Raw genomic sequence first — 23,249 nt, 5'->3', positions numbered from 1 at the left:
TAGGATTGCTGAAGCAAGATATGCTGTGTGTTTTTGTATTTTTGCGCCCACAACTTTTGCTTGTAAGCAATGGAATTAAAATTTATATTCTATATACATCTTTGTTCCTTGAACTTCTGAACATAACCAAATTTCCAGAAAAGAGAATAAAATCAAATGACTTGGAATCCAACACAAGTAATTGCTACACAACTGAACTAATCTTCAAAAAGCTAACCAAGTTGAATACAGACACAAAAGATCATTGTGTAGAGTTGGCACTCCTTCCACCTTTCTTGCTAACAAACTCGCAAAGCCTGCACGGCAAGGTGTCAAGGCTAGCCGAGCGGACCTTATTATAATTTCCTAGCACGCCACATCGTCTCCATGCATGGAACTCTGCGTAAGCCACAGGATCTTCTGCAACAGCCTTAACATACTCTGCCAACTTCTCAACTGACTCGAACTTGGATGCATCAATAATCGAATTGGGAGGCACAAAGTCCCAGACATTAGGTGCGCCAAAATAGATTGGCACCGACCCAGCTTCCAAGGGATAGAACAATTTCTCGGTGACATAGCTCTCGGTCCATGTGTTCTCAATGGCCAGCACAAATTTGTAGTGTGACTGGGCACAGTGTAGGTGGTCCCACCAGTGTGTGATCGGGTTGTCCTCCATCTTGCAGTCGGGGTACATCGTCAGAGCATTGTCCTCGCCTCCAACGTTGTTAAGGCAACGGCCAAAAGAGTGATGCGGCACAAGGGACAGGAAGGATTTTGCAGTGGCATCCCGTTGACCGATGCATCTTGACGAAGACCAGTAGACCAACACATCCTGCCATATGAATAGACATATGTTGAGGGGTGTTAGCTGTTGTCAACTCTCAACCTTAGCATCTTTTAGCCATCCTTTTATTCAGGAAATAACATTCAAGGAACCATTTGATTTGAAATTTCCATGAAAAAATGTGTGTGTGTGAAGAGAGAGAGAGAGAGAGAGCGAGAGAGAGAGTACATCTCTCTTCTTGCTGGCCACATGGTAACTGTGGGTGATGCGAAATGTCTTTCCGGCATAGGTTGCTTGGACATTGCTACTAGAATGATAACTGACGAAGATATCCTCGTGCCCCGATGGTCTTGTCCAAGCCTCCAGATCTATGAAGGCTCTCAGTGGCTCTCCTGTTTTTCTCTACAGAATAACATTACGAGCTTAAAAATTAACAATTGAAGGGGTACAGCATAGTTTTTTTCTTTTAATTTTGCAGGAAAAGTTGAAACTGCAAACATTCAAACATTCTTTTTGAGTTTTTTTTTTCTTTCAACATTACAGTTTCGATTTAATGCGGACCTAACTTTCTGGAACAAAAACTGTTTGAAATCAAATATAACAGACCAGTCTGACCCTGTACAAAGATGGTTTTGTATTTGCTGCCATTGGTGTAATGGTAAGCCCCTGTGATAGCACATGTGGACCGTCAGATCAATTTTAAATGGCACATCTTGCCCAGAAGATTTTTAGGGAGTTCTATTTTATTTTATCTTTGGTGGGGGTCCACCTATCATGCTCTCAATGGCTGCAGATGTGAACTTGTACACAAATCATCAAACTGCCAGCACAGCAGGAAGTTGAAGTGTACTTCTGAATAGCCATTTGACAATAATGGGTTCGTTTGTTTTCTTTCATGCAAGAGATTCCTCACAAATCTATAGGGGGGAGGTGGGGTGATAAAGGGAAAAAACAAAGTCAAGTCGAGCCTTACAGTTTCGGGGGGGCCGTAAGCCTCGTATAAATCCACATCATGTTTGTCTGCCAGCACCTCATTTTGGGTCCACAAACAACTTAACCCGCACCGACACTCATACAACCCGTCCAAGGCTTCAGGCACCCACGACACCGCCTTGGCCCACACGCTGACATGGTCAAGCTTAAACTCTGAGCAATCTCCACCATCGGCTTGTTGCACTGCTGATTCATTTACCTTCCATCTCCTGAACTTGTCCCTGAACCGGGAGCAGCCAATCTCAGAGTCCCAGCGGTCATAGGCCTGTTTTAGGTCGGCAAAGGCTTCTCTAGGTCTAGTTCCAATCGAGTCAATCACAGTTGTGATATTTATGGGAATTTCAGTGTCATCTTCTTTGTCAGAAACTTGAAGGGATGGGGATGGGGATGAGCTGAGAAAAGATGGGAGAAACAGAGTGAGTGCGATGGCTATGGCGAGGAGAGGCGCTAGGTAGTATATGTGATTGGTTGAGAAAATGGAACTGGAGGTGGACTTTGTATCAGCCATGGAATAAGGTTGGTGAGAGAAGTGGCGTGTTTTCAATTTGAACAAATAATTTCCAATTTATATGAACAGAGTTGGCTGCTAGAAGGTCTTTGTCAGAGGATGCCTGTTTGATTGAAATGATTACATATTACATATGCTTAATTATTGCATTGTCTATGTCTTATCTGTAAGTACTTTTCCTAGGCAAATATTTCTTTTTTGGTGGGGCCATTTGAGAACAGTTCAGTTTAATCTCAATTGAACCATTTATTTTTCATAATCAAACTCGTGTAATTAATTTGAATTTCTCTATTCGCCGACAGAATGATGGCTTTCCAAATTTCAAAAGCAAGTTGGTGGGGCCATTTGAGAACAGTTCAGTTTAATCTCAATTGAACCATTTATTTTTCATAATCAAACTCGTGTAATTAATTTGAATTTCTCTATTCGCCGACAGAATGAGGGCTTTCCAAATTTCAAAAGCAAGAAGTTTCTTTATTTTTTAAGAGGACGGTTCAAATACCTTCATTTTTTGTGCCTCCATCATGTCTCTATTTTTTTAAACTTAAATAACTCAAAGTTTAAAATTTAAACGTTAAAATAAAACCATTAGATGTGATCTATACTATTTTCTCTATGTGTCCATAAAAAATTATCACATTTTGATTTTGTTTTTATGTGAATCAATAAGTTAAAAAATCAACGTCTAGAAATTATCCACATTAGTATACATTTTTACAAGCTCAAGATGACAACCAAAACAAAGTTGAAATGCCATAATTTTTTACACATGCATAGATAAAATGATGTAGTTCATATCTAACAATTTTATTTTAAATTTTAAGATTTGAATTTTAAATTATTAAAGTTTAAAAAAATAGAGTCTTAATGGAGACAAAAAAATGGAGGCATTTGAACCTCCTCATTTTTTTAATATAGATGATGCGGAAACCTAGGGACATGATATGAAATATGCGGGTAGGAACAGGAAGTTTTGCTTTTCAACTTTTATGCTCAAGTCCTTATAAGCTTGTATTATTACATGGGGGGCTGCTATATATACAATGTAAAATTCAGATGAACTTCTAACACTTGGTAAGAAAAAATTGAAATGATAGGGTGGCTTAGCACCCTTTAGGTCATACTATGTTCCGCCCCTGGATTTAAATTAATCCGTTAATGCTGAGCTGACAATTGACCCCTGAACTTATTATTAAAAAAAAAAATAGTTAAAAAATAATGCTGAAATGCCCTTCATCAGATCTTAAGTTTCCATCAATTGTTGTTTTATAGTTTTGAGGTTTTGCACGGGACTCATGGTATTAAAGAGTTATTTAGGTTGGTAGGTCGCAATAACGCAAAAGTTTTAAGTCATCGACTCGGTCTGAAAGTTCGAACAGGTGCAGGGAAAATAAAAAGGCCACGTTTGGTTGCTAATTAAATTTAAAGAAGATTTGCTTGCTTCATCTTATTTCTTTTTGTTTTATATCTGAGCTGACAGTTTAAGTTATGATTTAAATTAATCCATTTGAATGATAGATAAATTGAGAAATGAATATACGTCTACAACAGTGGACCCTTCAACTTATTTCATAGTAACTCCGTCTTACTCTTCATGTTTTACAACTCGTTTGACAACCGAACAACAGAAAAGTTTATTCCTCCTCTAAACTACCTAATCTTCAAAAGCTAACCAAATTGAATACAAAAACAAAAGCTCATTGTGTAGATTTGGCATTCCTTCCACCTTTCTTGCTAGCAAACTCGCAAAGCCGACACGGCAATGTGTCAAGGCTAGCCGAGCGCACCTTATTATAATTTCCTAGCACACCACACCGTCTCCATGCGTGGAACTCTGCATAAGCCACAGGATCTTCTGCGACAGACTTAACATACTCTGCCAACTTCTCAATCGACTCAAACTTGGATGCATCGATAATCGAATTGGGAGGCACAAAGTCCCACACATTGGTTGCACCGAAATAGATCGGCACTGACCCGGCTTCCAAGGGATAGAACAGTTTCTCGGTGATATAGCTCTCGGTCCATGTGTTCTCAATGGCCAGCACAAACTTGTAGTGTGACTGGGCACAGTGTAGGTGGTCCCACCAGTGTGGAATTGGGTTCTCCTCCATCTTGCAGTCAGGGTACATCGTCAGAGCGTTGTCCTCACCTCCAACATTGTTGAGGCAGTGGCCGAAGGAGTGATGCGGCACAAGGGACAGCAAGGATTTAGCTTTGGCATCTCGGTGACTCATGCATCTTGATGAAGACCAGTAGACCAACACATCCTGCCATATGAATAGAAATATGTTGGGAATCATTTGATTTTCAATATTTCCATAAAATATGGGTCTCTGTGTGTGTGTGTGAGAGAGAGAGAGAGAGTACATCTCTTTTCTTGCTGGCCACATGGTAACTGTGGATGATACGAAATGTCTTGCCAGCATAGGTTGCTTGGACATCGCTACTGGAATGATAACTGACAAAGATATCCTCGTGCCCCGATGGTCTTCTCCAAGCCTCCAGTTCTATAAATGCTCTAAGTGGCTCCCCTGTTTTTCTCTACAGAATGACATTAAGAGCTTCAAAATTAACTATTGTACAGGGCCTACAAGCACAGCATTTTTTTTTTCCCTTAAACTTTGTAGGAAAAATGCAAAACTGCAAACATCCTTCCAGGTACCTTTTTTTTCCACATTACAGTTGCCATTTAAATGGACCTAATTCTCTGGACCCTGTGATAGCACACGTGGACCGGACCGTCTGATCAAAGTTTAAGTGGCACATCTTACACAGAATATTTTTCGGGTCTGCACAGATCACCGAACTACTAGCACAACAGAAAGTTCTAGTGCACCTCTGAATAATCATTTGACAATAATTAGTTCTTTTGTTTTCTTTAATTTCAAGAGATTCTCATGCAGCTTGTCTCACTACAAAGGATAAAATCTAGAGTAGGTGAGGTGGGGTTATAAAGGAAAAAAGAAATTATGTCAAGCCTTACAGTTTCAGGTGGACCGTAATACTGGTACAAGTCGACATCATTCTGACCTGCCAGCACCTCATTTCGGGTCCACAAACAACTCAACCCGCACCGACATTCATACAACCCGTCCAAGATATCAGGCACCCAGGACACCGCCTTGGCCCACACGCTGACATGGCCAAGCTTAAACTCCGGGCAATCTCCATCATTGGCTTGTTGCACTGCCGATTCATTTACCTTCCATCTCCTAAACTTGTCCCTGAACCGGGCGCAACCGATCTCAGAGTCCCAGCGGTCATAGGCTGGTTTTAGGTCGGCGAAGGCTTCTCTCGGTCTAGCTCCAATGGAGTCGACTGCAGTTGTGATGTTTATGGGAATTTCAATGTCGTCTTCTTTGTCATAGACTTGATGGAATGGTGATGAGGATGAGCCAAGAAAAGACGGGAAAAAGAGAGTGAGTGCGATGGCAACGGCAAGGAGAGGTGCTAGGTAGTATATGTGTTTGGTTGAGAAAATGGAACTGGAGTTGGACTTTGAATCAGCCATGGATAAGGTAGGTGAGAGGAGGTGTTTTGAATTGGAAAATAATTTCCAATCTATATGAACAGAATTTGCTGCTAGACGGTTTTTGTCAGGGTATGCTTGTTTGATTTTTTTTATTTTTTGATGAAAAACTCTTAGGCAGATGCTTGTTTAATTGAAATGGTTGCATAAACATAATTGAAATGTCTCTGTCTTATAGGTAAATACTAGGGAAAGATTTCTCTTTGGGTGGGACCATTTGACAACTGTTTAGTTTAATCCCAATTGAACCATATAGTTTTGATAATCAAACTAGCGTAATTAATTACAACTTTGAAAGAAGTCATATTTCTCTCCTCTCAAGAGTAGCTAAACCCTAAACTCTAATACCCTAGTTTCTTGTTTGACCCAGTTGATTAATATATATATAACAGCGTCGCTGCATGTGGGGGGCAGCAAAGCTTAGCTCACAATTGACCCTTGAACTTAAAACTATTTCATATTTAAACAATGTGCTGAAATGGCCTTCATCATTTCTTAAATTTCCATCAATTTTTTTTTTTTTGTTATAATTAGAAGGCATATATATATATATGCCTGTTTCATTAGATGAAACCAAAAGTTAAGTTACAAACAAACATACCCGTTACATGTCCATAGCAAGTCATAATAAAAGCATAAAAACTAATATAGAGCAAAACACAAATGCTCTACGTTTCCGTAGCCACCATATCACAATTATGGTAAAATAATATAGTTCTAAGCCACCTATAAGGCTATAATGGAGCTGGGGTACATCGATCTGAAATCCTAAACAAGGATCTATCCAAAAGTAAAAGAACTAATTCATCGGTTATTCAGTTGGAGCACCAGCATCACTTTCTACGTCTTGCCAAGTGCTAACAAGGCCCTACAGAGCATATGTGGCACCACCTGATGTGTGTATTGGATATAATTCAGTTTTGAGGAGGTTCATAATGACAGTTTGTTATAGCTTTTCCAGCTAAACATTTAGGGTCTAATCCTACTATTTTATCTTTGTCTAGAAAGTTTTACACAAAGTATTTGCTGCTAAGATGAATAAGCAAAGTGACAAGGATGATGTTGTCTTACCCCTCTTTTGCTAAGATGAATAAGCAAAGTGACAAGGGATGATCTTGTCTTATCCCTCTTTTGCAGAGGAAGTATTGTGTGAGTTCTCCATTAAAGTTAACACATTTTTGAGAACTATAAGCCAGTCCTTAATCCATCTATTCCATTTAATTCCAAATCCTCTACTGGATAATATCTCTAGTATATAATTCCAGTGGATTTTATCATATGTCTTCTCAAAATCCACTTTGATCACTACACCAGGTTTATTTTGAATTTTACAGTAATATATTAACTCTTGACTAAGAATTACATCATCTAAATTATGCTTTTAAGAAATGCCGATTGACTAATATCTATAATTCTACTCATAATCACTTCTAGTCTATTAGTAAGTATTTTAGAGATAATTTTGAAACTACAGTAACTATACTAATTGATCTAAATTTACTTATAAGGTAAGCATATTTTTCTGAGAATCAGACAAATAATGGACTTACTAATTCTATTCAAGTCTATGATGATAGAAGTGTGTACAGAGGAGCAAGAGGTCATCCTTTATTAGATCCCAAAATTTTTGATAAAACAGAAATGAGAAGCCATGGGCACTGTGCTGAGGAAGCAAAGACAGCTTCTTGAAAATACTTAATTTCAAGCCAGCGATGGGTTGTTCTATATTTAATCTATCTTTTTCTAACAATTATTGTTTTATAGTTTTGAGATTCTGCACGGGACCCATGGAACTAAAAGAATTCAAAATTTACGGTTCTTATCCTATACGGAACAAGTTTGTTGACGAATAGGAACTAGCTAGGAAGTTGTAACTTGTAAGAAATGGTTTGAAGTTTGAATCTTGAAATAGGCGAACCATAAATAAGTAAACGGAATTTGTGGAAAGAAGAACAAGTCATTCTCATTTTATACATCCAAAACAAAGCACCCACATGCGGATTTTCTCTCTCTTTTTGCCCCTTCCAAGTAAGATATTTGAATCAATAGAGTTGAATGCATTGGAACGTGGTTGTAAAATAGTCAATTGCAATTTAACTTCCATTGGATGCTAATTTAATTGTACGATAAATTTACAGTTGTTGAACGACCAGTGAAGCCAATTGCACAATTATTTTATTTTTATAGTAGTATTAAATATTTTTTTAGAAAGAGCACGAAATTTTTTCAATGGTATGGAGAGAACGGACAAAAATTTACTCCGCTAAACTAATCTTCAAAAGGCTAACCAAATTGAAAATAAAAGCTCATTGTGTAGAGTTGGCATTTCTTCCACCTTTCTTGCTAGCAAACTCGCAAAGCCGGCATGGCAATGTGTCAAGGCTAGCTGAGCGCACCTTATTATAATTTCCTAGCACGCCACATCGTCTCCATGCATGGAACTCTGCATAAGCCACAGGATCATCTCCGACAGACTTAACATACTCTGCCAACTTCTCAATCGACTCAAACTTGGATGCATCGATAATCGAATTGGGAGGCACAAAGTCCCACACATTGGGTGCACCGAAATAGATTGGCACTGACCCGGCTTCCAAGGGATAGAACAATTTCTCGGTGACATAGCTCTCGGTCCATGTGTTCTCAATGGCCAGCACAAACTTGTAGTGTGACTGGGCGCAGTGTAGGTGGTCCCACCAGTGTGGGATCGGGTTCTCCTCCATCTTGCAGTCGGGGTACATCGTCAGAGCGTTGTCCTCGCCTCCAACATTGTTGAGGCAGTGGCCGAAGGAGTGATGTGGCACAAGGGAAAGGAAGGATTTTGCAGTGGCGTCTCGGTGACCAATGCATCTTGACGAAGACCAGTAGACCAACACATCCTGCCATATGAATAGACATATGTTGAGGGGTTAGCTGTAGTATAGTCAATTCTCAACCTTAGCATCTTTTAATCATCTCCCGTTCAAAAATTCAGTAAATATATAATTAAAATTGATTTTGCATCTAAAAAGAGTATTAGTCAGGAAATGACATTCAAGAAACCATTTGATTTTTTATATATCCATGAAAATGTGTGTGAAAGAGGAGAGAGAATGAGCGGGAGAGAGAGAGAGAGAGAGACTCAGGATGAATAATGTGCAGCAACTGTCCCACGGAATCAGCTATCCATCTAATTTTCCTCTGCCCGATTGCAACGGAAGTCTGTTATGAAATTTCAGTTAAAATTGGATACCGGCTCCTGATACCGGTGGCAACCGTGGAGGAAATTTGGCTCAATTCGGATCAAAGGACAACAGAGCGGGGACTCAAAAGGCATACATAATGACAATCTATGTTTGTATGCGCATGCTGGCACATCGACAAAATGAGAAAACTTTCTCAGGGAGAACGACACCCTCGGTAGGATGTAGATTACATTGCAACGCAGGCAATAGAAGGTTGATGGGTAATAATTTATTTCCGGATCCGGACTAGTTTGTGGTCTGACTAAATTGTTTTTTTTGATGGTTGGTCTGACTAAATTGTTTTAGCTTGATGTTCTTAAAATTCAAGTTTGTATGTGGCGCTAGGTAGATATGGATGTAAGCCAAGTAGAAGTCCGGCTCCTTCTTGTAATGATGTCTGTACTATTCTTTGTTCAATTTAATTCAATTGGCAGCTGTTGCCAATATTTAAAAGAGAGAAAGAGAGAAAAGTACATCTCTCTTCTTGCTGGCCACATGGTAACTGTGGATGATGCGAAATGTCTTGCCAGCATAGGTTGCTTGGACATCGCTACTGGAATGATAACTGATAAAGATATCCTCGTTCCCTGATGGTTTTCTCCAAGCCTCCAGATCTACGAAGGCTCTAAGTGGCTCCCCTGTTTTTCTCTACATAATGACATTATGAGTCTGAAAATTAACAATTGTACAGGCACAGCATATTTTCTTCTTAAAGTTTGCAAGACAAAATTAAAAGCTGCAAACATCCTTCCAGGTACATTTTATTTTTCCACATTACAGGTTCCATTTAAATGAACCTAACTTTCTGGACCCTGCCACATGTGGACCGGACTGTCTGATCAAGTTTAAATGACACATCTTACACAGAATATTTTTCGGGAGTTCTGGTTTATTTTATTTGGCGGGTCCACATAGATCATCGAACTCTCAGCACAGCACAACAGGAAGTTCTAGTGCACCTCTGAATAATCATTTGACAATAATTGGTTCTTTTGTTTTCTTTAATTTCAAGAGATTCTCATACAGCTTTGTCTCACTACAAAGGACAAAATCTAGAGGGGGTGGGGTGATCAAGGAAAAAAAAGTTTATGTTGAACCTTACAGTTTCAGGTGGACCGAAAGCCTGGTACAAGTCGACATCATGCTGGTCCGCCAGCACCTCATTTCGGGTCCACAAACAACTTAACCCGCACCGACACTCATACAACCCGTCCAAGACTTCAGGCACCCACGACACCGCCTTGGCCCACACGCTGACATGGTGAAGCTTAAACTCCGGGCAATCTCTATCATCGGCTTGTTGTACTGCTGATTCATTTACCTTCCATCTCCTAAACTTGTCCCTGAACCGGGAGCAGCCAATCTCAGAGTCCCAGCGGTCATAGGCCGGTTTTAGGTCGGCGAAGGCTTCTCTCGGTCTAGCCCCAATGGAGTCGACTGCAGTTGTGATGTTTATGGGAATTTGAATGTCGTCTTCTTTGTCATTGACTTGAAGTGAGAGGGATGAGGATGAGCCGAGAAAAGACGGGAGAAAGAGTGTGAGTGCGATGGCAACGGCGATGAGAGGTGCGAGGTAGTATATGTGATTGGTTGAGAAAATGGAACTGGAGTTAGAATTTGAAGCAGCCATGGAATAAGGTTGGTGAGAGGAGATGCGTGTTTTGAATTGAAGAAATAATTTTCAATTTATATGAACAGAATCTACAGCTAGAAGGTCTCTGTCAGTGGATGCTTCTTTGATTGAAATAATTACATAAGCTTATTACAACGTCTCTGTCTTACAGATTAGTACTTCTCTTTTGGTGGGACCAATCGGGAACAGTCAGTTTAATCACAATTGAACCATATATTATTCATAATCAAACTAGCGCAATTAATTACAACTTTTAAACAAGTCATATTTCTCTCCTCTCAAGAGTAGCTATATTTGAAGTCTGAATCACCTATTCGGCTATTCCCTGGTTTCTTGTTTGACCCAGTTGATTAATAAATAATAGCGTGGCTGCATGCGGCCATGTGGGGCACCAAAGATGAGCTGACAATTGACCCTTGAACTTAAAAGCTATTTAAAATAATTAAACAATATGCTGAAATGGCCTTCATCATTTCATAAATTTCCATCAATCACTGTTTTATAGTTTTGAGATTTTGCACAGGACCCGTGGAATTCAAAGAATTAAAAATTGACGGTCCTTATTCTATACAGAACGAGTTTGTTGATGAATAGGAACCTGTAAGAAATTAATGGTGTGATTTTGAATCTTGAAATAGGAGAACCATAAATAAGTAAACGGAATTTGTGGAAAGCAGAACAAGTCAATCTAATTAAAACACCCACATGCGTATTTTCTTTTGTCTTTTTAAGCGCCTCCCAAGTAAAATGTTTGAATCGATAGAGTTGAATGTCAAAATGTCAATTGCAATTTAACTTGTATTGGATCCAGGGGCGGACTCACGTTAATTATGCCAGACTTGGATGCTAATTTAATTTTATGATAAATTATAGTTTTGGAACGACTATTGAAGTCAAATTGCCCAATTATTATATTTTAGAAAATATATTAATATTTTGAGTGAGTCTGTCATGGACCAAAAAAAAAAGTGCTAAAATTTTTAGATGAATCAGAGCCGTTAATTGATTAAGGGTGATATTGGTATTTAACTTTATGTAGTGCTCTCCGTTAGTTGCTCCGTTAACCTTTTCTTTCTCTGAAGAAGAACACGCTCGTTCTATATTCCAACCTCCTCCCGCCGTCAGAGGCAACCCAGTCCGTGCAACGCTACCACTCCTCAGACCCCCGTGCGATACTACCATTCTGCCCCTTCTCGTTGCTCTCTCGCCTCCCCAGCCGTGCGATGCTAACAAATTCTTGTTTCTCTCGTCCTTGTTGCCTCAAGCATCGTGAGAATTGGCGAGACTCAACTGGAGCTTATTTGGTAAAGGAGGCGCCAATTTATGTTTCCAGCGATACCCTTTCGAAAAAATATTCTGTTAAATTTAACAGATAATTTTGGTCCTTACAAATTATCTGAACCATTCGATCGTAACTAAATGAATGGTCCAAAATATTTTTGATCGATTCCAGAATCTGTCTAATATTTTTTAGAATGAAAGCAAAAAAAAAAAAAAAAAAATCGATGACATAAAAAGAAGCGTATCAAACATGCGGTTTTTTTATAATTTGCTAAGGAACTATATATTTGGTGCAGTTTCTTAGTATGCTACAGTAATGTAAGGTTGATCGTGCAACCTGCTATCCTCCTTAAGAAACCACATATTCTGAAAGTTTTTTTCTTGCATAATAGCAAAATTAATGCACTGCGCAAAAGACAAGAGTATAAATAAACCGCATCAAATATGTGGTTCCAATGAAATTTTGTGAATGTCGATTGAATGATACTGTGTCACGCTAAATAATCACGTCGAATATGAGAATCCTAGATAAATTATCAAAGAAAACAGCACATTTGGTGCAGTGCGGTTCTTTTCATGACATCGAATTTTTTTGGCCATCTCTCTCTGTTCTTTGAAAAAATATTTATTTCTTTTCACAAAAGAAAAACTGTAAAACCCATGCCATAAATTGATAATTTTTTTTTAATCATTAAAAGTCCGTAGAAAATATGCCTTCCATGAAAATCAAAGTTACATAGTTCGGGTTCAAACGGAGAATCAATTTAAAATCAATTTTGATTTTAACCTTTTGGACTATCCACCCAGTACAAACTACAAACAAAAAAGGTAATGCAAAACCTCTATGTTCTCTTAAATAATGCATCACAAAATCCAGGCACAACTACACCATCATCATTGGATACAGTAATGGAAGGACCAAGTGTGAAAACTATATTATCACAGATAATCAAATAGTGTAGAACTGCGTGCGCAACACCAACATGCGGGCCGGCCTCTGTTGAGATTAGGGCCACTCATGAGCCTGAATTGAAGATAATTTGGATTCAATTCAGTCCTGTTCGGCCTCCAATTGAGAATGGGCATGGGCACAGAAATTGAACTGAAAAGTACTGTTTCTGTGGGAAAAAAAAAATTCAGTGAACAGTAACGCGGCCGAACAGGGCCTTTGTGAATTCATGAGTCGAGTTCAGTCCGAATTGCTAATTTAATTTTGAGTCAGAAATTTTAATTTGAATTCAACTCGCTGATAAGCCAAAATTGTATCTATTTAAACCTAGGGTTAGGTATGTAAATTAAGCCAAGTTTTGGTTAAATTAGTTTAAATTAGGTTTAATTAGGTTAGAAATGTCCAAAAGTTCAAGTTACTGCCCTAGTTATGTTTGTTTTACAGGTAATCAAGTGTTTGGACCTTAAAGAAGCAAAACGGGTGAGTTAGCACGAAGAAATGAGCTTCTGCCAACATTTATTGCGGCCCGAAATGGAGTTATTGCGGCCTGCAACCAAACAAGTCAGAGCCTCTTCATTACAGCACAGTTATTGCGGCCCGCAACGCACTGTAGCAGTCAGCCAAAAATAGAGTCTGAACTTAAAACGGCCATAATTTTTGACTCGTAACTCCGATTTAGGCTTGTGACCACTTTTTGGAAAGCTAACGAGAAGATCTACAACCAGAGAATATAAAAGGAATGTATTGCGACCCGCAAGGACTTTTATTGCGGCCCGCAAGGACCTCTTCAGAATTTTTCTGCGCAGTCTGTTAACTGCTACAGTACATTGCGGCCCGCAATGAATGTATTGCGGCCCGCAATTAGGTCGGTTCAGAGTCCGAATTTGCTATTTTTGGTTGGTTATTTCTAGGTTTTAGAGGGGGCTATAAATAGGAACCTGTAGAACATATTGGGGGACGTTTTTTAGGCAGAATTTCTAGGGTTTTAACAAGGAAAAGCAAGGAATAGCAAGAAGAGAGAAGAAAGGAGGAGAGATCATTGATCAACCGGTTTTATTATTTTCTTTTCTTCCTTTGAAACTCTTTTATTCTTTTGATTTGATTTGTGCTTTAGCCATGACTGGCTAAGGGCTTTTCTAGGGTTGATTAGGGTTGTACTTGAAACTTTTGTTATGATTTAGTTGGTTTTATTTTATATATTCTTGTTCTTTGTTGTGATCTATTCTTTATTTTAATTGATTGTGAGGACTTAATCGAAATAACATGAAACCCTAGGATTTGGTATTTGCAATTGAGAAATTGAATATTAGGTCAAGACCATAAGGAATAGGGTATTTGATAGGCTAAGTACCGAGAGGTGAAAGATAGTTTTCTAGATTTATTGGGACAGTAAGAACTTAATGACTTTAGATTAGGGTAGCCAAGTACCGAGAAGTGACGTTTATTCTAATTTAAAGATGGTATTAATATAGAGATATCCCTTTGTACCTACAACACCCAACTGTGCCTTCATAACTAAAAGAACAAATTTAATAAACCAATTAGTCATAACACTAGTGGATAGGAACCCTAAGAAACCCTACTTTCTCATACTTGTTATAAACCGAATTTAGCTTTAAGACTTTAATTTAATTCAATTTAATCACAACCAAACCATCCTAAAAACAAACAAATTCCTTTTATTTTCTTTTACTAAATTAAATTGATTAGGTTAGACTTGAAATTCCGACTTGTCCCTGTGGAGACGATCCCTAAGTACTCCTCGATAAGGTTGTACACTTGCAACCAAATTGAGTGCAATTTAGGATTTATTACTTGCATTGCATAATTCACATCACTCGCGAACAACTCGAGTTGACTCGTAACTCGTAAATAGTACATAGTTTATCAAATTAAAAATTGCCAAAACAAAGTCTAACAAAATAAGTAGTACATAGTTTATCCAAATAGTACACAATTTAAAACTTTACATAATGAAATAGTGGCAAATACATAATTAAATAGTACAAAGTTTATCAAATTACTTAATGTACAAAGTATTACAAAACATTATATAGTTTATCAAGTCGGTGAGTTTGATTCCAAACCGAGTTAAGAGCAACTTGAATTCAACTCGTGAGACAACCGAGTCAATGAACTCGAGTCAGTTTCCACTCAAGTTGCTAGCGAGTTGAATCTAAATTGATTCTAAACGACTTATGAGTCATGAGTTTATTATGCGCCCCTAGTTGAGATGACTATATTTTGGTAGAAATTCATCCTCCTCTTTAGTGGGGAATGTTATTTTTTATCCTCTTTTTAAGTGCTGACGTTTTCAATAACTCGACTTGTTAGATATTATGAGGGTTTAGTGAGCACCATGCCGAATCTCTCTATCATTTTCTCATCTTCCATTTGGGCCAATATGAGTTCACCTGTCACTAACAGCTTAATTTATCAGGGAATTTCCTGTCTCCGTAGGAGCTTTCCAAAGAAATAGCTTAGTAGAAAAAGGGCCATGTACCGGGCCTGATGCGGTGCAAACTATTGCACAAATTCTGACAACAAATGTGGTCCGTGATTTACTATTATTCAATACACACCATTGCACTATGAGGCTAAAATCTAATTTGAATCATAAGTAGCAATTGGGCCATGTCAATTATCTAGAAAGCTAGATATAAGTCCAGATGTATTTTTTATTTCTGGAAATTCAATTTTCAATCCTACTGAGAAACTCAAATAGGCTATATATTTGCATAGATGTGTTATAAAATTGTGGAAACCTGTATCTGATGAACAATAATTATATACACTGCCTTAAAGTTGAAGGAGATAATATTATCTCTATCACTCTAGATAATATTGCATACTGATGATAAATAGCAACCAATTTTTTAGTATCCCAAAGTCAATATTACAAGTCATAAAAGAATTCTACAACATGAAAATTAAATTGTATCTTGTAACTGACAGCCACTGTCAGCATTTAAAAAAATATATATAATAATAAATTAAATTGTGTTTTGGCAAGAGGCTCAATTGAATTCGATAACCTATATATGAAACTACAAGCTGATGTTTTGATCCCTTTTTCAAAGTATATGTAAAATCCGTAGGTTGTTGAAGTCATTTTTGAAGCATTAGTGCATACCAAAAATTCTTTCAAGTCTATGGAGAATTTATTATACAGGGATCCTCAAACCATGGAATTTATAACATATTGAATTTATCTAATTTGAATAATGTGCATTAGACCTATTATGACGGTGTTCTTAGTGGCGCCTTCCTCCCGCCTCGGACACTAGCTTCCTCGCACAACCGGCATGGCAATGTGTCGAGACTAGCATCCCGTACTTTTCCATAATTCCCCAACACACCACACCGGCGCCAAGCATGAAACTCGGCATATGCCACTGGATCTTCTCCAACTGCCTTCACGTAGTCTGCTAACTCTTCTATGGACTTGAACTTGGATGCATCTATGATTGAGTTAGGCGGGACCAAATCCCATACATTTGGCGCACCGAAGTAGATCGGCACTGCACCAACATCCAATGCGTAAAAGAGCTTTTCTGTAACATAGCTCTCAGTGAATGTGTTCTCTATGGCCAACACGAATTTGTAGTGTGACATGGCACAATGGAGGTGGTCCCACCAGTGTGGAATCGGGTTTTCCTCCATCTTGCAATCGGGATAGAAAGTTAGTGCCATGTCGCTGCCGCCAACATTGTTTAGGCATTTGCCCATGGAGTGGTGAGAGACTAGAGAGAGAAATTTCTTGGCGGTCTCGTCACGGTGCGGGAGACAATTGGACGAAGACCAATAGACTAATACATCCTGCAATTAGCAAGAGGGATACTTGATTAAAAAATGAACAATATTATCCTTTAAATGAACTATTTATTGATTGGAATGTGCAAGTACTTACATCACGCTTGTTGTTGGGCACGGTGTAACTGCGGTGCATGCGAAAGAATTTGCCGGCATACGTTGCTTGGACTTCGCTGCTTGCATGATAGCTGATGAAAATATCCTCATGCCCTGATCGCCATCTTGGTGCCTCGATTTGGAAGAATGCATGTAGAGGATCCCCTTCTGTTCTCTGTTATTTAAATCGGGTATTAAAGTCAGATATACATGCATTTCGATTGATTGTAATGCTGCTGTTTACGTGGAAAAGAAATTCATTTTTGGATTATTTGAAAAACATGTTCTAGCAATTTCTCATGGATAGTGACGCTCCTTTGCAAGTAACATTAAGTAATAATTTTATCATCAGTAAAACAAGTCGCTATTTAAAAGAAGGTTGAATTTTCAAAAGATAAATAAGGGGACACTTTCTTTGCACAGGTTTTCAATTTTGGACTGCAAGAAGACAACGAAATATGAATTGTTTATCCACAAATTTCTTTGACCAAAGGTTGATTGAATTTGAAGATTCAAATCATTTTAAAGTTTAAAATGGATCTTTCTGTCTATATTAGCTCAGCAGTTTAATCTCTAAGACACTACGCGTCCGATTTCCACAAAAAAAAAAAAAAAAAAAAATAAGAAAGAAAAGAAAAATGCAAAGATCCAAGTTAGATGACCCCACAAATTGTTTGCTAAATGTTTTATTTTTCTTGAAAATAGTGACAAGGCCTGTCTGTTTGCTAAATGTTAACAGTACTACTATACATGAACATTTATTATTCCACTTTTAATTAATTATGAGATAGACATGGAAAGAAATATTACATTTTGAAGATGAAAGGTAACCCAAAGCCACAGATCCGCCTTGTCGGCAAGAGCCTCATTGCGGGTCCACAGACAACTCAACCCGCACCGGCACTGATACAACCCGTCAAGTATATCTGGGACCCACGAGGCCAATTTTACATACACGCTTGTATGCGACATCTTCAGCTCAGAGCAGTCATGCCGGTTGATCTCCTGCACAGCCGATGCATTGACCTTCCATCCCTTAAATTTCGCCTGAAACCGGTCACAACCGACCTCTTTATCCCACCGGTCAAAGGTTGTGATAAGGTTAGAAAAGGTCTCTTTCGGTCTTGACCCGATCGAATCAACGGCTGTGAGGACAACTGGAGAAGGGTTAGAGAGATCTTTGGTGGTAATAACTGGAGATGAAACAGAGGGGTCCGAGGCCGGTGATACCGAGTAGGTCGAGAAATCAAGATTTGAAAAAAGAAACAGAGTACATAGGAGCACGAAGCCAAGGATTGGGGCGAGATACCTGAAATTAGGATTGAAGGAGGAGGATGGAGTCATGGTGGAATGTTTTTTAGGGAAATGTTCTTTTGGTCATGGCGGGATGAAGAGAGAGCAACCGTTTTACATTTAAATGGTCATACAAGGTACATGATTTCATTTGAGAATGAATTTATTAAAAAAAAATTTGAAGAATTTGTGATGGTTTTGTTAATTCCTGGACAGTGGACCCCACACAGCATGTTAGTGTTAGTTGGAACAATGCACAAAGTGACAAAGGTGCCCAACCAACTCCAAGGCCATGTCAACTATTGTCAAGCAACACAAAAAAAATATATGATAATGCAACAGTACATTATATTTTTATTAAAGAAAATTCAGTAATTAACCATCTGAATCTGATGATGGTAGGAATTTTTTTTTGCTTTGCCTTTAAAACTTAATTTTAATTTTTAGTAAAATATTAACTAAAAAATATGAATTATAATAAAGTATTTTTATATCTTTATCATTTGTTAAAAAGAAGAAGCTCGAATTAGAGAAATAAAAAGACATGAAAATTTGCAGATAATAAACAAACACTTAATTAAGACTTATTCAAATTACAACGTTTGTTAGGGTTAGATTAACTGCAATTAAATTTGATGTCAAAATTGATATTCTTTCCATGACAAAAGAAAAATGGGCATCTAGTCCTGCTAAATATCAACACACCTTTATTCCTTACTCTTTTGAACCGTTAGATCAGGTCAACTGTGGAGATCTGGCCACAAATTAGTTTAATTGATGTAATTAGATGTAATTAAATTTCTTTTCTATTTCTTTCCTACCTAAATGCATGGAGACACTATCAGTATAATTAATTTTATCAGTTGTTGACATGACAATCATTTTTATTGCTTGGTCACAGACCTTCGCCACCATTGCTGCCAGATAATTGCAAAATTTATTTCTATTATTATTTTATTATGTAGCTTAAATAAAGCACGTCTTAACAACTTTGATGGGGTACAACGGGTGCAATGATATTATATTTAATTAATGGCACCAGCAAGAAGTTTGCTCAATTTCAAACTTAATAATCCAAAATAGACAACTAGCAAAAAAAAAAAAATGAATAAAGAAATGAAGCAAAGACATAATTTATAATATAGTATCATTTGGTAAATCTAATTAAGATTTACGTTAAAAGTTCATAACTAAAATATTATTTTCTGTGTAAAAGATGGTAGATTTGAAATTCGATAAGATTACATTTCCAATCAACACTTCTTTCTAATGTCTCGGGGTTTCTAATATTAACATAAATTGTTGTATTTAATAGAATAAAATTTCATTTGATAGGCACATGCATGCTAATTTATAATTTGGTAAGTGTACTCTGTTATATGAATTGTCAACTGTGCTATCATTTTTGTTGCTTGGTAAGTGGTAACCGGCAAGTAACACCTTCACACCCAATGTTATCAGAACCGGACCGGACATCGATTCGGTAAAGCTCCGGCTCAACGGTTCATTGGTTAGACCAATGGTCTAACCGGTTTAATTGCTGGTTTTTTTAATAAGCTGAATAAACGTTCTAGGAATTTTTTATAATATTTATAGTTATATGTGAGCTTTGATCAAGAATTTGATCTCTCTGCAAATCATAGATCAAATTAGCAGAGTATTTTTTTTCTTTTTTTCCAAGTGAATTCAACTCTATCCAACAATTCTGAACGCGTTCATACAGATTGAAATCTGTTGCACTTGCATAAATTACAGAACTTGTTAATAGGTCAATATTGTTCATGCTATATGATACACTTGCATTAGGAATATAAGTAGTCTGACATTCAAATTGAACAAAACAAAGTTTGCCAATTTGATTGGAGTTAAATATTCAGAGACACATTATAATTGAATTAATAATTAGAAACAAGGAAATGAGAAGACCCTTGAATAAGGATGTATCTTTTTTTAAGAAAAATTTGGGTCAAATTTCATATTTAATTGATAATTGTGGTTACAAAGTTTGTATTCACGGTTTACATAAATTTTAAATGCTCAAAACAATTGAGCTTGAAACCAGAAAATAAATTGGAGAAAATTAAAGCAAGTGAAAGAGAAGTCCCTAAATGGGCGAATAAAAAATGACAGAAAAAACAGAAACAAAAGAAACAGCCTTTAGAAGTTGCTATTTCACACGAGAGCCCCTGGTTCTTCTTCCTATCGTACAAGCAGTATCATGTACCAGTCCGGTACAGTTTTAAATCTCCATCATTTTGCAACAGCTATGTTTTACCAGTACCTGCAGCTATTGTGTACAGGCTCGTGACTGACTCCATCCTTGAAAAGGGATATATCATTGATGGTATAAAATTTTCACAAGTTCGAACATTGTACTTGTACCAATAGAAAGAATTGTAAGTTTTATAACTTCTTCTGGTGCCTTTACAAATGAATAAAATAAAAAACAGACTACAGTAGAGAAAAGTATTTTATTTGGTTGAAAAACTACAACCGAAAAAAAAAGTGATATGGGACAACGAGGGCAACAATTGAAGGTACTAGGTATCACTTTATCACCACAACTAATCAATAATTTTTTAACAGCTGATTATACCAACGACTACATATTTCCTCACAAAACGACCAAAGGCAGCATCAATCTTTGATCCTCATTTTACAAAGTGTCAATATCGGATCAAAGAAAAATTAAAGCCCAGAAAAAGGAGATTTGAGAAACTTGAGAGATCGAAACTTATTAAATTTAATGGAACTTATTAGGTTAGCGAGATCGAAACTTGAGAGAGATCTGAGATGGAGTCAGCGAATTTTACCAGAACTCTGAGAAGGAGATTTGAGAAATGAACCGGGTATTTTTTGTCCGTTCGATTCAGCGAATTTTAATAAAACCGGATGGTTAAACCGGCTATGACCGGTTTATTATCTTAAACGATACTTGTGAAGAACCGAACCGAACAGATGTCTGGTTCCGGTTTTTTCCGGTCGAACCGACCGGTCCGGTCCGGTTCTGGTAACACTGTTCACACCATCTCCCTCATTGCAAAATTATTTTATAAATTCAACTTAAAATGAGACATTCCTCTCAATGATTAGACTTGCGAAGGTTGAGCAAAGAACATGGATCGGATCGAAATCATTTATTATCTATTTCGTAAAAAATAGATAATAAATTGACATAGGATATGGTAACGACCACCACCTAGATGCAGAGGTGGAATCAGGAGGCTTTTATTTGATAAATTTGGGAGGTACCACATGAACATTACTTCTTTGATGCACAGTAGATTCATTAAGAAAATCAGATTTTATGGGGGGTGCCTTGCCCCTGCTTGCACCCTCTTAGTTCTGCCCCTGCCTAGATGGATCATCATTTTTCTCCACAAGGAGGGATTCTGATGGACACATGGCGAATCACATTAAGATTTGTGCAGACGATTTAAATTGGTTGAATAATTGAAACTAGTACATATTTAAATCTGATCGTGCAAATTTCATCAATGATAAGACGGTTTAGATCGGGCATCGCATGCATTTCGGTCCGAGCCAGTTGGAATTATTTCCACCGCTCTCATTTCCTAACATGTTATTAGAATGTTCATAATTAGATAATATACACTTTAATGAGGCGTGAGAGAGAGATATTTAATTGTGTATTATGAGTTATTGCAATTTGTAACTTGGGAGATAAGTTTTCAATTAATTAAAAATAAATAAAATAAAATAAGAAAAGGGGGGTTTTATTTCTCACTATTTACTGCAGGCCGGGGATTTGAGAGATAAAAGAGATATCTATTGAGTAAAGTATAAACAAATGATAATAATTTTGACGATCTTAATAGTATTTTGAAATCAATCTAAAGTGTAACACTTTTTTTTAGTATTTCACTAATTGCTGTTAATCAAACTAATCAAATTTTAATATACTTTAATTACTCTCGTGAAATATGTCATGGTCTGTACCAATAATAGTCATAACTGATGCTTCGGATAGTTTGTATGGATTATGATTATCATTATAGACTACTTAATGATCATTATATTTTATTATCTGAAAAGTTCAAATTGTTTAATTATTTAAATTATAAATTAAAGTTTATCATTTCCTAGATATAAAATATTCATGCTGGTATATCATGTAATGTCAGGAGTAGAGTCACATAGAGCCAGAAGATATACATGCCCTTTGATATAAAAAAAGATACATCTAGTTTTATATTTTTTTTAGAAAATTATAAAAATATATATAAGATTTAAAAATGATAAAATTATGTCTCAGTCGCCAAAATATGCTTCTATTTCTGAAAAACTATAAAATTATACTTACATTTCAAAACAAAATTGTGTGTCACTCAAATTTTTTGCTCTAATCTACTAATTTTTTTTTTGAATCCGTCCATGCTTTAAAAGTTAAAAATATGTTAATATTATCGAAATTGTTCAGGGTAATTACTTGCTAGTGGATTTTAACATTGAAAAAAAAAATGACAACAGAACACCAACGAAGTGACTTTGGTTTACCATACTTGGGAGCAATAATCATATAAGTTAAAAAAATGAACTAAATATAAGCAAGGGAATGTCATATTCAGTATAGTTTATTTGAAGTCAAAATCGCACAATATCCTTATTGATCGATTTCTGTGGTTGCATTGTGAATAAGAGATATAATTGTTACCAACCTAGCAAGGCTTTCTTTTTTCTCTCTCTATTATTACTTTCTTTTTTGGCTATTTTTTTTTTCTTCTGAGAACTCTTAGGCCATACCTACCATGCCAGTTGCCAAGACGGATCCAAGCATTTTTTCAAATTTAAAATTTAAAATTTTTCTTTCTTTCTTTTAGTGCTAATTGTAGATTTTAATTATGCTGTGCATAAAACTGCTCTTCTATTAAAAATTCTTATTATTTTCACACGATGGATTTGTATAGTTTAATATTAATTCAATCTTCTTTGTGATTTGGTGTCAATTTTATCTTGAATTATGTTTTATTTTAAAAACTATAGACTGTTGTCCGAATATATGCTGATAATTTAATTAAGTTGAACATGCCTTTCTTCTTAATATTCTCACATCAATTGAGTTTGTATTTAATATGGATGATTTACTGAAATTAATGATTAAGGGCAGAGGTACAGTAAATTTTTAAGACTAGAGGAGCAA

General features: G+C 36.8%; 4 protein-coding genes across 4 annotated transcripts; all 4 read right to left on the bottom strand.

The window, feature by feature from the left end:
- Positions 1–54: 54 nt before the first annotated feature.
- On the bottom strand, positions 55–2,555 carry LOC144566926 (alpha-(1,4)-fucosyltransferase-like). Its single transcript, XM_078316975.1, has 3 exons — positions 1,740–2,555; positions 995–1,168; positions 55–814 (listed from the first exon to the last, which is right to left on the bottom strand). The coding sequence occupies exons 1-3, from the start codon at positions 2,265–2,267 to the stop codon at positions 242–244; spliced, it is 1,275 nt and encodes a 424-aa protein (XP_078173101.1). The 5' UTR covers positions 2,268–2,555; the 3' UTR covers positions 55–241.
- Positions 2,556–3,760: 1,205 nt separating this feature from the next.
- LOC144566928 (alpha-(1,4)-fucosyltransferase-like) lies at positions 3,761–6,064 on the bottom strand. Its single transcript, XM_078316977.1, has 3 exons — positions 5,254–6,064; positions 4,638–4,811; positions 3,761–4,537 (listed from the first exon to the last, which is right to left on the bottom strand). The coding sequence occupies exons 1-3, from the start codon at positions 5,779–5,781 to the stop codon at positions 3,965–3,967; spliced, it is 1,275 nt and encodes a 424-aa protein (XP_078173103.1). The 5' UTR covers positions 5,782–6,064; the 3' UTR covers positions 3,761–3,964.
- A 1,963-nt stretch (positions 6,065–8,027) lies between these two features.
- LOC144566925 (alpha-(1,4)-fucosyltransferase-like) lies at positions 8,028–10,779 on the bottom strand. Its single transcript, XM_078316974.1, has 3 exons — positions 10,126–10,779; positions 9,498–9,671; positions 8,028–8,678 (listed from the first exon to the last, which is right to left on the bottom strand). Exons 1-3 carry the CDS (start codon positions 10,651–10,653, stop codon positions 8,106–8,108), a joined length of 1,275 nt encoding a protein of 424 aa, XP_078173100.1. The 5' UTR covers positions 10,654–10,779; the 3' UTR covers positions 8,028–8,105.
- Positions 10,780–15,738: 4,959 nt separating this feature from the next.
- LOC144566408 (alpha-(1,4)-fucosyltransferase-like) lies at positions 15,739–18,270 on the bottom strand. Its single transcript, XM_078316424.1, has 3 exons — positions 17,606–18,270; positions 16,797–16,970; positions 15,739–16,705 (listed from the first exon to the last, which is right to left on the bottom strand). Exons 1-3 carry the CDS (start codon positions 18,137–18,139, stop codon positions 16,127–16,129), a joined length of 1,287 nt encoding a protein of 428 aa, XP_078172550.1. The 5' UTR covers positions 18,140–18,270; the 3' UTR covers positions 15,739–16,126.
- Positions 18,271–23,249: the final 4,979 nt, after the last annotated feature.

Source organism: Carex rostrata, chromosome 15, assembly GCF_964058835.1.
Source record: "Carex rostrata chromosome 15, lpCarRost1.2, whole genome shotgun sequence".
In the NCBI taxonomy this organism is placed as follows: Eukaryota; Viridiplantae; Streptophyta; class Magnoliopsida; order Poales; family Cyperaceae; genus Carex; species Carex rostrata.
Note: the sequence above shows the minus strand (reverse complement) of the source record. Positions and strands in the feature narration are given on the sequence as shown.